The sequence below is a fragment of the Pistacia vera genome, unplaced genomic scaffold (genome assembly GCF_008641045.1).
Source record: "Pistacia vera cultivar Batoury unplaced genomic scaffold, PisVer_v2 Contig97, whole genome shotgun sequence".
Classification (NCBI taxonomy): Eukaryota; Viridiplantae; Streptophyta; class Magnoliopsida; order Sapindales; family Anacardiaceae; genus Pistacia; species Pistacia vera.
This window is the reverse complement of record NW_022196856.1, coordinates 188,955-206,782: the sequence shown is the minus strand read 5'-3', so window position 1 is coordinate 206,782 and position 17,828 is coordinate 188,955. Positions and strand designations below refer to the sequence as shown.

General features: G+C 35.2%; 1 protein-coding gene across 1 annotated transcript; it reads right to left on the bottom strand.

Moving 5' to 3' along the window:
• Positions 1-3,861: 3,861 nt before the first annotated feature.
• Positions 3,862-5,340, bottom strand: LOC116121174. The gene has a single exon (XM_031407122.1). It carries the CDS (start codon positions 5,266-5,268, stop codon positions 3,862-3,864), a length of 1,407 nt encoding a protein of 468 aa, XP_031262982.1. The 5' UTR covers positions 5,269-5,340.
• Positions 5,341-17,828: the final 12,488 nt, after the last annotated feature.

The window sequence follows — 17,828 nt, the reverse complement described above, 5'->3', positions numbered from 1 at the left end:
AAGAAGAAATCCAATCTCAAAGTCCCAATAGATAAACACTATCCTTGTAAATCAAAATAAAATATATAGTTATACTCTAAAGAATAGGATGAAATTTATTCTAAGAATCTCCAAAAGTAATCTCAAGGCCTACCTTTAAATTATCATTTTACTATATAAATACATAAATCACTTTTAGAAAATGTCTCGCCTCCATAACCATTCAGATAAAAAAAGAAAACATTTTTAGCCTCTCCTCTGTCTATCTCTCTTATAATTATTTGTATTCTATTTTCAAATGATCACCATTGCTGGCAATAAACTTAACTCCTCTTCTTTAAACCACCAGCACTAACCATAAGGAAGCAGGACATCGAACAGACCTTGCATCAGTAATTATGTTAAGGATACAGAACCCAAAACCAAACAAATTTAATTTTTGTCGAAGCAATCCTGATAAGCTGGCACCAGAACAAAAAAATTAAATAAAGAAAAGAAAAGAGGAAAGTGGTTTAGCTCCTACAATCTAAGTTTTGGATAAGAAAATCAACTGACCTTTAAAAAGCTGCTCCAGTGACCCAGGTTGGTAAAATGTGGGTCGTGGTGTGATGAAGCTGCATCAGTCCTTGCAAGCCTTCAAACCATGTAGCCTTTCCAGTCATACAACTATCTAATGATAATGCACCTTCCATTTGTCTGTCAAACGAGTGAGTTTAACACCAACTCTATGCAAAACTTCCCACTAAATCAATTCAAAATTCATATCTCCTTCACACAGACCCATTGCACCAATTACCCATAGACAAGTGAATCAAACTTATACCATTTTAATCATACTCAAGAGCACATATATCCAGAATGCAGATTCAGCAAGCACACAAGTTTTAAAAATCAAGAAACTGATACTAATTTTTTTATTTATTTTAAGCTGAATCTACAAATCTAAGGATCAAACATAATTACAAATTTATTGAACAAGTTTAATTCAAATCAGAGAGACCTTGACAAAGAATAACTTATCTAGCACTGAAAGGCAAGCAAACAGCCATGTTGCTGAGAGCTCTTGGTTGTGCTGATCTAATCCCCTCAGAGAGCCCTTGGCAATGTTAGTTTTATAATCAGGACAATGACAAATAAAAATGAAACGCTCAAAAGCACAACTTACTTAAGCATGCATGGAATTACCTTGATTTGTTTTTAGCATGGACATGGATTCCGACCTTTTTCCATAGCTAGCTACATGGTAATCTTACGCTACTTATGATTTATCCTAACTTTACATTTGTAATTTAACAATAAATCTTATAGAGAAATCAACTTGATTTTATAAAGGATTTTAGAATTGTTTTGAAAATACATTTTAGGTGGAAATAAATTAAATCATCAATTAGTAGTGTAAGATTACTATTTCTGTGGTGCCAACATTAAAGTTTATCCATTTGTTCTAAAGTTAACTTTGTTGTCAGTTGAGTAATGATATATTTCAGTGGTTTTAGTGTAAACATTTTCAAAGTTGAACATACATGTATTTATCATAATAATGTTCATATCAGGAATCTTCTAGTCATAATTAGTAGCTTAGATATATAAGGCACCACATGCACAGATCTATTTCCACTGTCATAAACTGCTAATTGTATCCGTGCCGAAAGGTTATAATCATTTTTTGTGACAAAGGCTCCCATTCTCGGACCAGCCTGGGCAACAAATACACTTGAAAAGCAAAGCAATACATGACTATAGTCTCATTTAGAGCTCAAGCATACTTTTTTACTTTCCGTACGTTTAAATTTCATCCTTAATTTAAACACAATTTGAGTTTTGTGACACTAAAAAATACTGTAGAACACCCAGCATGACTTTTCATTTTCCTTTTTATGGGTCTAATAGCAATAAGCTCTCAATAAGGATAAAATTCATTTCAATAACTCTCATTAACCAGTTGTAAAAGATGGTTTTCTGTTTTATGTATCTCACAAGATGCCACCAGAGGAAAAAAAAGGAAGAATTATTTTTCATAATTCGTGACAGGCCAATAGTATCATGCAGCATGAAACGAATATCTAATGATCTAAGATGAAGGTAGAGCACGAGGAATGCACGTCATCAAAAGTTCTTCCAAAAAGTTAAAAAGCAAATCGTGTCACGAGGTTTAACAAGCCATCATGCGAAGATTCAAATTTTAAAACAAAAAAGCCTGAAATATAGCCGACAAATAAACGCAAGCTATGCAAACTGAAGTAATACTAAAATGACCATGGAAGTTGAAAACTAAAATTCTAAATGTATAAACTATTCTCTTCTAGGAGAAGCTATTCAATGCTCTTGGAACACCATCTTCAGACTTACAAACTTAAAGATCAAATAATAAATCAAATAGTGGAACCTTTCAAGTGAAATAGGATAATGAAAAAAAGTCTCATCTTTGACACCATATGCTTATGCTTCCATCAAATGAAATAGTGTGGTTGATTGGAATTGTTTTCTCATAGTGCATTGAACTTTGTTTTACAACAATTTACCCAAATTTTAAGAATACACTGGCATCTTTGGCATTTTTCTACCATTATTTAAGTTGTGGGCCATTTCAAAAGTAGGCCTGGCAGAAATATGTTGTTTTTTTTTTTTTTTTTTTTTTTTCTCAAGTGGACCGAAATTTTACTAAGCTACATGAACTTGAGTTTTGGGTAGGCTGAAAAAGTTTGAATCCTTGCATCACAGTGAAGAAAACAAACCTTTAACTTCCGTTCTACATACCCACATATCAAAAATCAATTATTTTCTCTAAAAAAACCAAAAACTTTGACCAAATTTATGCAAGAAAAAGGGAAAAACTTTAATAAAATTAAAGTCATTATCTCAAGGTATTGGAATTCCCTTTTAGATTGATAAAGCTACAAGAGCTAAAGCCTTTGGCTACTATGCCAAAGTTCATGTTGACATCGATTTATTTTCTTTATTGAGTCCCTACATTCTTCACTAATGGTTACACATTCTAATTCCCCTAAGAAGGTACACACTCAGGCTTAAAATCATATAAACAACTCCTAACCTTACAAGTGTGACGTTTTAGAACCCAGCAAGCGGGAAATAATCACGTACGGGTGCGGCGTTCGTTGGGGACGCAATTGGAGGAAACGAAGAGAAGGAAACAGTGGTGGGCATCGAAAAGAATCAGGTTCGCTAATCTTGAAAGGAAAATTGGGGAGAGATTTTATTATTTGTATTTTGGAGAAACTGAGATTCGATTTGAGGTTTGTTTTAGGTAAATTGAAAATTGAAATTTTGGGTTTTTTTTGAATTTGGAGGGAAATGACATGGCATTTTGTTGATGTAGCACTATCATATCATGTGTCACGTCATGATGTGAGAAGGTGGTGTAAACCTATTATTACTGTTTTTTTATCATGTGTCAAGAGTTGGAGCTCCGGGCTAGATATTTTATTTATTTTTATTTACTCTTGCAGTGGAATGACACGAATGCCCTGGTTATGTTAAAATGAGAGTAACAGGACATGGGTTAATTAATTACAAGGACGTTTTTGTTTGCTTTTGAAAACCAAGGGGCAAAAATTAATTCAGCAGAATCAGCACTATTTAATTTCTAAAAGGAATCCTATGATTAAATAATTCAAAATCCACCTGATAAAATTAATGCCTTTGTGCTCTCAAAATGCTGTAAAATTAATGTGTCTCATCATTTAAGACACCACTTCTGGAATTCTTGTCACAATTCAACAAAAGCAACAGAATTTGAAAACCTTCAACATATATAATAAACTTTAAGAACATATTATAAGAAAGGAATGCCCAAATCCCAGGCGTTAAAAACTGAAGATTTAGAAGGAGAAAATAAAATAAAATAGCAACATACACATAATCTTATATAGAAATACCTAAGCTGTAATCAGCACGCAGTCGCTTGAATTCCAGTTCCATTTCCATCCGCTCGTTCTCGATTTTCAGAGTTTCATTTTCCAGTCTCATCTTCTTCATCTCCCTGTCCTGCTTCCACCAAATCCTTTGCCACTTAAACCGCTGCTTCTCCAACTTGAGCAATTGAGCCTTTACATGTAACCTCTGCACCCTTATCCGACATGATCGAAATGCCATCCATCTCTTCAGCAATTCATCTATGTGGTTTACTTTCGGGCTGATATGATTTAGATCTGTGTGACTTTGTTGTTGATGATCCTGAGATGTTCCTTTAAATCCCACAAATTCCGAGGGATAAACATCTCTATTCACCTTTTCCAACCTTTTTCCAGAGGCCTCTGAAACGCCGAGCACGCCATCAATATCAAAAGTTTCATTATCTTGATATTGTTTATCAAGTCCATTAACGCCTACAAAATTTAGGGGATTAACAGCTTCCACATCTCTTGTTACAGAGACCTCTTGAACCGCCGAAATTCCACCAACATCCTCAGTTTCATTAGCTCGACCATCAGCTCCAGCATCTTCAACTCGTTCATCAAAATCATTAGCCTTGGAACACCTTGGGTGAGACTCGAATTTGTCTTTCTTCCTAAGCGCCAACTGCCAGTATCTCTGCAAATCTGGATCGTGAGCAAGATATAGTTGATTGCCATTGTGATATGAGCACATCTCTTCATAAAACAGTTGTTTTGAGCACAATATTTTCCTTACATCCTTCCTCTCCTTCTCAGATATGCTCATCTCATCTAAAAGCTTTGGGTTTTCCACGACTTTGCAAGAGAAGCCTTGCCCAAAAACCTCATTGAGTCTCTTATAGCTTTTGTTCAAGTTATTAAACTTGTCCTCACATTGCTGAGGAGATACATTATAACCCCTCTCAACCATGACATTTGAGACAAGTCTCCATTTTCCTATCTTCTGCAAGACCGAAGACTCCTGTCTTCCACTGCCAACAACAGAAGAAGCATATTGCCCAATGTACGAAACAGTGGTAATCAGAAGCTTCACCATTTGCTCAGTCCATTTTATACGCTGCCACTGTTTCTCTGTCCCTTCACCAACTTCATTATGCTCATTAACATCAGCTTCAGAAAAATTCCTCAAATAATCATCTCTCACCAATCTTTGTCCTCTCTCATCAATATCACAGTCAGTGACAGAAATAGGTTGCACCTGCATAGACTGTACATTTAAGAGGGAAACACTTCCAGTTTGCTGTTGAATCATTGACCCATGTTGGTAAAAATGTGGGTCTTGGTGGTGATGAAGCTGCATCAGTCCTTGCAAGCCTTCAAAACCATGTAGCCTTTCCAGAATCATACAACTATCTAATGATAATGCACCTTCCATTTGTCTGTCAAACGAGTGAGTTTAACACCAACTCTATGCAAAACTTCCCACTAAAATCAATTCAAAATTCATATCTACCTTCACACAGACCCATTGCACACAATTACCCATAGACAAGTGAATCAAACTTATACCAGTTTAAATCATACTCAAGAGCACATATATCCAGAATGCAGATTCAAGCAAGCACACAAGTTTTTAAAAATCAAGAAACTGATACTAATTTTTTTATTTTATTTTTAAAGCTGAATCTACAAATCTAAGGAATCAAACATAATTACAAATTTATTGAACAAGTTTAATTCAAATCAGAGAGACCTTGACAAAAGATAACTTATCTAGCACTGAAAGGCAAGCAAACAGCCATGTTGCTGAGAGCTCTTGGTTGTGCTGATCTAATTCCAATCAGAGAGCCCTTGGCAATGTTAGTTTTATAATCAGGACAATGACAAATAAAAATGAAACGCTCAAAAACACAACTTACTTTAAGCATGCATGGAATTACCTTGATTTGTTTTTAGCATGGACATGGATTCCGCACCTTTTTCCATAGCTAAGCTACATGGTAATCTTACGCTACTTAATGATTTATCCTAAACTTTACATTTGTAAATTTAACAATAAATCATTATAGAGAAATCAACTTGATTTTATAAAGGATATTAGAATTGTTTTGAAAATACATTTTAGGTGGTAAATAAATTAAAATCATCAAGTAGTGTAAGATTACTATTTCTGCAGGTGCCAACATTAAAAGTTTACCCATTTGTTCTAAAGTTAACTTTGTTGTCAGTTGAGTAATGATATATTTCAGTGGTTTTAGTGTAAACATTTTCAAAGTTGAAATACATGTATTTTAGGGGGTGTTTGTCTGAGCTTAAGAAAATTAGCTTATAAGCAACAACAATTGCTTATAAGCTAAAATTAATTTATAAGCATTTGAAATTTTAAGCAATTACGTGTTTGCTTAAAGTATTTATAAGTGACTGATAAGTAATTGACGTGTTTGGTAAAATGTGGCTTATAAGTACATTTTATTATAAAATTACTAAAAAAGGTATTACATTAAACAAGTGCACACTATAGAATTTTAAAATTAAATAAGGATAATGTGGTAATATACTTGGTCAAACTAGCTTATAAGCAAAGTACTTATAAGCCAAAAAAAAAAAAAAAGTACCTCCCTCCCAACTTATTTTTTTTAGCTTATAAGTTCAACTCATAAGCTTAAAAAATTTATAAACAAACAGGTCCGCTTAATTTTAGAGCTTATAAGCAAATTTGACCAGCTTATAAGCTTAGACAAACATCCTCTTAAGCATAAATAATGTGCACATCAGGAATCTTCTAGTCATAATTAGTAGCTTAAGATATTATAAGGCACCACATGCACTGCCATATTTGTATCCGTGCCAGAAAGGTTAGAAATCATTTTTTGTGACAAAAGGCTCCCAATTCTCGGACTCCAGCCTGGGCAACAAACACAAACATCCTTAATTTAAACACAATTTGAGTTTTTGACACTAAAAAATACTGTAGAACACATCAGCATGACTTTTCATTTTCCTTTTTATGGGTTTAATAGCAATAAGCTCTCAATAAGGGATAAAAATTCATTTCAATAACTCTCATTAACCAGTTGTAAAAGATAAGGTTTTCTGTTTTATGTATCTCACTAAGTAATGCCACCAGAGGAAAAAAAAGGAAGAAGTTATTTTTCATAATTCGTGACAGAGCCAATAGTATCATAGCAGCATGCAACGAATATCTAATGATCTAATGATGAAGGTAGAGCACGAGGAATGCACGTCATACAAAAGTTCTTCCAAAAAGTTAAAAAGCAAATCGTGTCACGAGGTTTAACAAGCCATCATGCGGAAAGATTCAAATTTATAAAACAAAAAAGCCTGAAATATAGCCGACAAATAAACGCAAGCTATGCAAACTGAAGTAATACTAAAATGACACATGGAAGTTGAAAACTAAAATTCTAAATGTATAAACTATTCTCTTCTAGGAGAAGCTATTCAATGCTCTTGGAACACCATGCTTCAGACTTACAAACTTAAAGATCAAATAAATAAATCAAATAGTGGAACCCATTTCAAGTGAAATAGGATAATGAATAAAAAAGTCTCATCTTTGACACCAATATGCTTATGCTTCCATCAAATGAAATAGTTGTGGTTGATTGGAATTGTTTTCTCATAGTGCATTGAACTTTGTTTTACAACAATTTACCCAAATTTTAAGAATACACTGGCATCTTTGGAATTTTTCTACCATTATAAGTTGGGGCATTTCAAAGTAGGCCTAGCAGAAATATGTTGTTGTGTTGTTGTTCTTCTTTTTTTTTTTTTTTTTTTTTTTTTTTTTTTCTCAAGTGGACCAAGAAAATTTTACTAGCTTGCATTTATAGAATCCATGACATAAATATTAGCATAACCATAATACTTTGCAAAATCATGGTTTAATCATTCCAAATCCAAGAGAAAACTCTCATCAGAATCTTATTCTTGTTCTCCTCTTCATTTCATACTTCTCACGTACCTGACATAGTCTTAAAATGAGCTTAGCTATTGGCATAAAAATCTATATAATACAACTAAGTATATTCAATAAAATGTTGGAGTCCAGAAGCTATGCTGCGAACTAAAAAAAAAAAAAAAAAAAAAAACAAATACACCAAAACTACATTCTAAATCGTTTGCATTGTTTAGATTTTGTGTTAACTGATTCTAACCTTAGTTTGATGTGTGCTAGCTATAGTCCAGTTCACGATATGATAGTAAACAATGACATGACTATTATTTTGACTTTTGGATAGTTTAAAGATAATGATCAGAAAAATGAACTATAAGAAGAAATCCAATCTCAAAGTCCCAATAGATAAACACTATCCTTGTAAATCAAATATAATATATAGTTATACTCTAAAGAATGGATGAAATTTATTCAGAATCTCCAAAAGTAATCTCAAGGCTACCTTTAAATTATCATTTTCTATATAATACTAAATCACTTTTAGAAAATGTCTCGCCTCCATAACCATTCAGATAAAAAAAAGAAAATATTTTTAGCCTTCTCCTCTGTCTATCTCTCTTATAATTATTTGTATTCTATTTTCAAATGATCACCATTGCTGGCAATAAACTTAACTCCTCTTCTTTAAACCACCAGCACTAACCATAAGGAAGCAGGACATCGAGCAGACCTTGCATCAGTAATTATGTTAAGGATACAGAACCCAAAACCAAACAAATTTAATTTTTGTCGAAGCAATCCTGATAAGCTGGCACCAGAACAAAAAAATTAAATAAAGAAAAGAAAAGAGGAAAGTGGTTTAGCTCCTACAATCTAAGTTTTGGATAAGAAAATCAACTGACCTTTAAAAAGCTGCTCCATTGGAAGCAAATATTATTGAGTCCAACTTGCGCTTCAATGGTCTGTAGATACATAGTGTTAGGATTAGTTGCAAGTGGTTCATTATGTTTAGGTTACTGACAAGTAACCTTAGCCTAGCCTAAGTTGCAAGTTGCAATTTGTTAATCTTGTTAAAACACGTACTGTGCTCTTGTATATAAACAGAGCTTGTAACCTTTTACTGGTTAATGAAAAGTATACAGTACCCACTTTACTTTCTTAAGTCGTTTTTCTTCTTCCCTCTCAATTCTCATTCTCAACTTGGTATCAGAGCCTTTGACCAATGTCAACAATGGCCGATTTTTCATCAAATTCTTCTCCACATCACAAATCTGATAAAGATTCCATTCAATCAGGACAGAAACATAATACTAACCTTAGTAATCTTACTTGCTCAACCACAATATCCTCAAACACACTCCTTGTAATCAACCCTAAACTCACTAGAGATAATCATAGGTTCTGGAAATCGCAAATATTATTTATAGTAGGAGCTCATGATCTTGAGGATCACCTCACTGGACTGATTTCTTGCCCAGCGCCGTTCATTCGAGTTCAATCAGATAGTCCAACCTCTGAAGTTGTCAAAAAATCTAATCCGGAATACCACCTCTGGAAGAAGATAGATAAGCTTCTTGTCAGCTGGCTGTTGTCATCCATTTCAGAGTCAATCTTTTCTGTAATCTCTAAATGTCAATTGTCAACTGAGATTTGGCTCACTTTAGAAAAGGAATTTCTTACTTAGTCACAAGCTAAGACATTACATATTAAGAACTTACTGCAAAATACAAAGAAACATGACCTAAGTATGCATGATTACTTTCTTAAAATGAAAGGATTTACCGAAAGTTTGTCCTCAAGTGGAATTGGAATTTCTGATGAAGAACTGTTAAATTTCATCTCAGATGGCCTTGATTCTGACTGTGATGCAGCTGTAGTGAACATTACTACTAGATTAGAGTCTAGGTTAGATCCCATTTCAGTTCAAGAAGCTCAAATAATTCTGCAGAAACTGGAGCTTAGGTTAGAAAAGGCTAATAATGCACTGACCTCAGCTATACAGTCTGAGTTTCATGGGATCTCTGCTAATGTTGCAAATCTAAGTGTTGACAGTAACAAAAACAAATTAGCATTGGATGCAAATGAAACTTTTTTGAGAACAAGTTCCCAATCCTCATCACATACACATCCACTACCTTTACAGCAAACACATAACCTAGTGCCATCCCACTATACTGCAAATCAGACTGCACATCAAAATTATCCTGTGTACCTAACCCCTCCTAATCAATTTTATCCATATCAATCCGGCCATGTTACTGGAGGCCGAGGCCGAGGCCGAGGCAAAGTAGGTGGTAAGAACAGATTTGTCTGTCAAGTCTGTGGGAAGATAGGACACCTAGCTCTGCATTGTTACCACAGATTTGATGTACATTTTACTGGTAACAATGCACAGGTCAGGAGTAATGTGAGTCATGCTTTTGCTACTCCTAATTTTGCAAGACCTGCTGAGCTTACAGGATCATCTGATTTTGCTTCTGGAAGACCATCTTTTTATCCACACTCAGGACTGTCACAAGGTTCTAATTTTGGACCCTCTAATCATTACACCAGAGCTAATATGAATTCAGGATCACTAGTGCAGTCTTTGAAGGATTTTTCAACACAGGCTCCTTCTGGTTTTGCTTCACCAACACATCAATCTTCTGCATCTGGACCTGCAAACACCAACAGTCAGGTGTTCATGGCTCAATCCTAGAATCACAATCAGAACCATACTCCTACAGTAATTAATTATGTTGCTACACCTTCAGCTGTTCAGGATGTAGCATGGTACATGGACTTTGGAGCAACAGACCATGTCACTTCTGATTTTGGATAATTAACAGCAAGCACTAGCTACACTGGCAGTGAGTAGCTCCAAGTGGGAAATGGTGAGTTCCTTTCAATCTCTCATATTGGTTCTTCTTGGTTATCTTGTCCTGGTAGAAAATTGCATCTTAGGAATGTTCTTTATATCCCTACAATTACAAACAACCTACTTAGCATATCTAAATTTAATAAAGATAATGAAGTGTTTGTTGAATTCTACTCTGGTTACTGTGTGGTTAAGGACAAGTCTTCCAAAGCAATTCTTCTTCAAGGAATGCTTAAGGATGGTTTATACCGACTTCAACCTTCAATCTCTGCTTCTTTAAACTCTACTGAAGACTTGACAGCTTCAGTTCATCATCAACTTCATGATAATAATTCAGTGCCTTCTTTCAACACTTGTATTTTTCCTTTAGTATCTACAAATAATTCTAAGTGTCTATCAGGTTGTGCCTTATCTGCTGGCCAACCATGTTTGCATTGTAATAAGTGTTCTGTTACAACATCTAATCCTGTCAATACTATTACAGAATGTAATTATGAAAATATATATGTTTGTGTTGCTTCTGATATTAATAAAATGCATGGTATGCAATCATTTCCTGCTCAAAGAACTGATGTTATGCTGTGGCATAGGAGATTAGGACATCCAAATAGTTATGTTTTAACTAAAATCCTAACTGATCTTAAAGTACCTCACTCATCCAAGACTGATTACACCTTCTGCCAAACATGTTAGTTTGGAAAATTAAAACAGTCCATATATCCTAGGTCCTCTTCTCAGTCAGCTAAACCTCTTGATCTGGTATATTCAGATCTTTGGGGACCATCTCCTATCTCTTCACCTGAGGGATTTAGGTATTACATCCAGTTTTTGGATGATCACAGTCGGTTTACCTGGATATTTCCCTTGAAAAATAAATCTAAAACTTACTCTATCTTCACTCAGTTTCATAAGTTAGTGGAAAGACAATTTAGTTCAACCTTGAAATATGTTCAAACTGATTGGGGAGGAGAATTTAGGAGTCTTGCACCTTATTTTGCTCAACATGGTATTACTTTTAGGCACCCATGTCCACATACCCACTAACAAAATGGTAGAGTAGAGAGGAAACATAGACAAATTGTTGAGCAAGGCCTAACCTTATTAGCACAAGCTCACATGCTTCTCAAATTCTGGTGGCATGCCTTTCAAACTGCAGTTTATTTAACCAACAGACTTCCCTCTCCAGTACTCTCCAATATTTCTCCATTTCAAAAACTGTTTCATCATTCCCCAAACTATTCTCACATAAAGGTCTTTGGTTGTGCAGTTTATCTATTCCTTAGGCCCTATAACCATCACAAATTTGATTTTCATACGACTAAGTGTACCTTTATTGGTTTCAGTTTGCAACACAAAGGATACAAATGTCTTGCTCCTAGTGGTCGAATATATATATGTCAAAGTGTCAAATTTGATGAAATGGACTTTCCTTTCATCACTCCTCAATTTTCTAGTACTTTAACTTCTTGTACAAACCCCATACAGTCCTCCTCTGATTCTGTTTTTCAGTCTATATGGCAAGTTTCTAATTCTGTGTTCTCTTACTCTTCACAGCATCTGCCATCTTCTGTCTCTTCTATATTGCCTGATAATCCCATAAGTCATTCTCAAACCTCTCACTCTTCAGCATCAATGTCTGAACAACCTGTTTCTACTCCACTGGTTGAACAATCTCCATCCTCTTCCTCTTGTCCTACTGCATCTGATCAGGTTTTTAACAAGCATGATTTACCTTTAGTTCATGATAATTCTTTACCTACTACTTCTCCTATCACCATTGATTCTGATGCATCTTTTGAGACCATACCATTGATTGTTGATTTATCCTTTCCACCATCCAATATTTCAACCCAAAACGCTCATCCAATGGTTACTCAGTCAAAAGCCAAAGCTCACAATACTGCTCTTATTTCCACCTCTCACCTTGATACCAAGGAACCAAACACTGTTTCAGAAGCACTCTCTCATCCCTCTTGGACAGCTGTTATGCAATCTGAATTTGAAGCTCTTTTAGCTAATCAAACCTGGGAACTAGTTCCACTAACTCCAGCCATGCATCCAGTGGGCTGTAAATGGGTGTTTAAAGTTAAACATAATGCTGATGGTTCTATCTAAAGGTTCAAAGCAAGATTAGTTGCAAAAGGCTTCCAACAAACCCTTGGAATTGACTACCTGGAAACCTTCAGTCTAGTTGTGAAATCACCCACTGTTAGAGTTATTCTCAGTCTAGCTGTGAGCCATGAATGGGACATCCAACAGGTTGATATTGACAATGCATTCTTGAATGGTGAATTAGCTGAAAATGTGTAAATGATTCAGCCAGAAGGGTTTGTAGATTCTGCCACTCCTCATCATGTCTGTAGACTAAAAAAGGCACTCTATGGGTTGAAGTAGGCTCCAAGAGCCTGGTTTGACAAACTTAAAGCAGCATTTCTGGATTGGGGTTTTGTAAATTCAGTGGCTGATCCCAGTTTGTTTATTTTCCATAATCAAGGTCAAGTAATGTATGTCTTAGTATATGTGGATGATATACTCTTGACAGGAGATACTCCTCAACTGCTTCAAGACATTGTCCAGAAGCTTAACACTCAATTTGCTTTGAAGATTCTTGGATCTTTGAAATATTTTTTGGGCTTTGAGGTTACCCAAGATGCAACTGGTCTTTACATGCATCAAGAAAAGTATGCGAAGGACATTCTCCTCAAAACCAAAATGGGTGATTGCAAACCATGTTCTACCCCAATGGCAGTCGGCACTAAACTAACTCCTGATGATAGTGATCTATTTGACAATCCAGCACTTTACCGCAGTACCATTGGAGCCTTGCAATACCGTATCCTATCTAGGCCAGACATTGCTTATTCAGTCAATAAACTGAGCCAATTTTTGAAGGCACCAACACAGCTACACTGGCAGGCCTGTAAGAGGCTTCTGAGATATATTAAAGGAACCTCTAATTATGGAATTCACTTTACTAAGAGCCATCGGTTTCAGTTGGAGTGCTTCACTGGTGCTGACTAGGCCAGCAGCTTGCATGACAGAAGATCAACAAGCGGCTGTTGTGTGTTTCTTGGATCCAACTTAATTCAGTGGTATTCTAGAAAACAGAGAGTTATTGCTTTGTCATCTACTGAAGCAGAGTATCGAGCTCTTGCAACAGATCAACTGAGATTGTCTGGTTTTGTAGTATATTCACTGAGCTTGGACTACAACTTTCCAGTATCCCTATCATTTGGTGTGACAACCAAAGTGTTGGTTCATTAGCCTCTAATCCTGTCTTTCATGGCAGGACAAAACATATTGAGCTTGATGCTCATTATGTGAGAAATCAAGTTACTGACAACAAACTGAAAGTTCAGTATGTTCCTACTGAATTTCAGAAAGCAGATGTTCTTACTAAACCATTACCAGCTTCCAAATTTGCAACATTTTGAGAAAAAACTCAATATAAGAGCTCCTCCATCAGTTTAATCACTCTGCTGTTTCTCAAAATGTTACTGGTGTTTTTAATATTTTGCAGGGTTGAATATGTGTTTGTTGAAATTGATGTGATTGAAGCTGTTCTGGCAGGACAATTTCAAAGAGTTAATGTGTTGAAGCTATTCTGGAATTTCAGTTTGCAGGGTTGAAAATGTGTTTGCTCAAGTTGATGTGTTGAAGCTGTTCTGGAATTTTAGTTTGCAGGGTTCAAAATGTGTTTGTTGAAGTTGATGTGTTGCAGCTGTTCTGGAGTTTTAGTTTTGGAGGGTTAAAGGTTTGTTTGAGTGTTTCAGAAGTGTTGAGTATTGATGTTTGCTGTTTGTTGGAGTTTGTATTGAAGTTTTGAGTTTGATATGTTGAAGCTGTTTTGAGTTTTAGTATTGAAGAGTTGAAAGATTGGTTCAGTGTTTGCTGATTAGTTCTGATGATTCAGTGCTAAGTATGTTGTTGAAGATGTCAGTTTTGATGCTGATTAATGCAGTATTGGTGCTGATTTTTCTATTAATGTAGCTGTTGAAGATGTCAGTTTTGATGCTGATTAATGCAGTTTTGTTGCTGATTTTTCTATTGAAGTATGCTGTTGAAGATGTCAGTTTTGATGCTGATTAATGCAGCTGTTGAAGATGTCAATTTTGATGTTGGTTTTTCTATTGAACTTGTTCTGATGATTCAGTGCTAAGCTTGATGTTGATTCTATATTGAAGTAATGAAGATTAGTACTATGTTTTCTAGTGTTGCTGAGTTTGATACTATGCTTTTGGATGCTGAAATTTCAGTTGTCTAAACAACAAGGTTATGGAAGTTTGGCTTCAGGGAGGATGTTAGGATTAGCCTCTCAATTTGCTCTCAACTTGCTCATGTCTATGGAAGTTTGGTTTAAGGGAAGATGTTAGGATTAGTTGCAAGTGGTTCATTATGTTTAGGTTACTGACAAGTAACCTTAGCCTAGCCTAAGTTGCAAGTTGCAATTTGTTAATCTTGTTAAAACACGTGTACTGTGCTCTTGTATATAAACAGAGCTTGTAACCTTTTACTAGTTAATGAAAAGTATACAGTAGCCACTTTACTTACTTTACTTTCTTAAGTCGTTTTTCTTCTTCCCTCTCAATTCTCATTCTCAACTCATAGCGATTCTGGATAAAGTTAAACAATATAAGAGACTCCATATATGCAGCCTTCACCAGTAACACTCAAACTTTTAGGTGCTAAATTTAACCAGCAATAACTTGCTTCCACCAATATAAAAAATAAACTTCTCCGTTGACACTTCAATTTTTTTCATGTTAAATTAAATCAGAAACTTTTGAAACTTTTGTAAGATAAGCTATGCATACACTTCATTTTATGAAGGTCTAGAAGCATTATAGGAAAGGCATTGACTCTATATTGAAGATGTAACAACATGATTATTGTATAACAGATAAAATCTAAAGGATAGCGCAAAACTGAACTCGGGAATAGATTCTCAATCAAAGAAACAAAAAACTTTCATTGGTAGCACGATAGCTTCAGTTTCAAAGAATGCAGTAGGTTTCACTTAAAATTAGAGGTCCCTCATGAAAACAAAATGAATAAATGATGTCGCTTACAGGCAATTAGATGCTACAGTGTGTATAAAAATTACTAACCACACATAGTAAACAATATGTCAATGCAAATCCAACCAAGGAAAAAATAAAATATACAACATTGTTTCTATTCAAGCATCCACATAATGACAAAAACAATATAAGAAATTACCTCATTAGCAAATTGGGATTAAGTAAATTTGAAACTGATTAAAGAATATCTTATAAGCAGCAAGAGACCAGATATTCATAACCTTCCCGTCAGGTTTATGCTCGATAATTTGGTGCCTTATCTTTGAACCTAATCAACCTATACACTCATTCTCAAGCATATCATCTCAATTCTTTGATTAGTCATCCCCAAGAAAGAAAATGAATAAATAAATTTATGGCATCTGCTTTCTTAAAATTTCCACATAATTGAAGAAAGATAAAGGCACTTATAAAGTTCAATGCAGGAATCACATAATCCACTTTAAAATAAAAAAAAAAAAAAAAAAATTACAAACTATGGGAGGGATACAGTGGTGCCAATGCCACCATGAAGAACCAAACAAAATCTATAACCTACTTTTGAATGCATTTGGAAAATATGCAATTAAACAAAGTTGCCCAGATACAGATATGTACATAAGCGTCTTCACATACCATCATTATTAAGATTTAATGTTATAAACTCATCCATGCTTCATATAGTCATTTTCCATCTGTTAGTAGGTAATCATGCAAAATCTTACAGATATTGCATGATTAAGTGTATAAATCTATAATAGGATATTAGGGTTATAATCAATATATATTAAGAACAAATCTGTAAAATAGGAAGTTAGATTATTCATTTCCTAGATTAGATTATTTATTTCCTAGATTAGGTCTTTATTTTCCTATTTATTGATGTATAATTTATCAATACAGATATAATAAAATTACAATCAGTTCTCTGTTTTTAACATGGTATCAGAGCAATTCTAGGTTGTTTCTCAATTTTGTTTTCTTTTTCTCTGCCCAAGTGAGCATTATTTGTGAGTCACGCTGGAGAATGGCCTTTTTTTTCTCACCGCCTGCCTAGAAAGAAGCCCCTCCTACCGATCGACCATTCCTTGAAGTCCGATCACCGGAGGAGCAGCGCGTGAGTCTCACGCGCCACCTTTTTCATCTGCGGCAGTCTTCACATGCCGGCGCGTGTGACGAAGGACAGTGCTCCAATCACCTTTACCGGCTTCGTCTTGATATTTCTAGTAAGTCTGTGTGATTAGTTCCTCAGTATCTCAGCGAGGTCAGATTAGTTTTGTTTATTTCTGTTGGTATCAGATTTTGTTCTTTGAAGAGTTTTGTTGGCTATTTGTGTTGAGGTCAGTTGTTGATTTTCGTTTGTAAGTTGTGTTGGCTGTTTGTGTTAAGATCAATTTTTTGTCTTCTTACCATGGCTGATAAGCCTATAATTGATATAGTTCCTGTAATGTCAAAAATTACAAAACATAAGCTTAATGGGTCTAATAACTATTTTGATTGGAGTAAGACAATTCGTCTCTACTTGAGAAGCATTGGTAAAGATGATCATCTCACAAAAGATCCATCGAAGATGATTCAAAGAAAACATAGTTGAGAGAGGATGCTCGTGTTAGAGTAGATGCCCTAAAGCCAATCAATTGTAGAATTGACTCTTTGTAATAATGTTCATTGATCGATAAAAGACATTTTATATTGTATCACGTAAATCATCATTGGATGTATTGATATATGTCCTTAGAATGGTAGAACCATGACAAGGGTATCAAGTCCTTCAAATCTTGATAGTGAGAACCCTATGAGCACATATGGTGGCCATTCTAGAAACGTCTATAGCCCTAGTATTGTTCTGAAGTAAGGGCACAGACAATACGGTAAGGCTATCATAATGTTGGATGACCCTGTCGAAAGGCAGTGACTGATCTCACTTGTCAAGGTTGTTTGGTGACAACCTGGTGCAAAACATGGGTGCTTGCTGTAGGCAAGTTCACTGGACTGACCCACCAGAGGATTCCATATGGATGGTAACCCTAGTGTCTATGGAATAAATCCTCTAACGAATGGTGGTGCATGTGATCCTTAGACTTGAGATCACCGGAGCGCCTTGTGCACCGATTGGTGTAGTTTGACACTAGCCTAACACAGTTCTATTCAGAGTTGTC

What these genes read in the sequence shown, in the direction of transcription:
- LOC116121174 (XM_031407122.1), bottom strand. Translation starts at nt 5,268, where the DNA reads ATGGAAGGTGCATTATCATTAGATAGTTGTATGATTCTGGAAAGGCTA.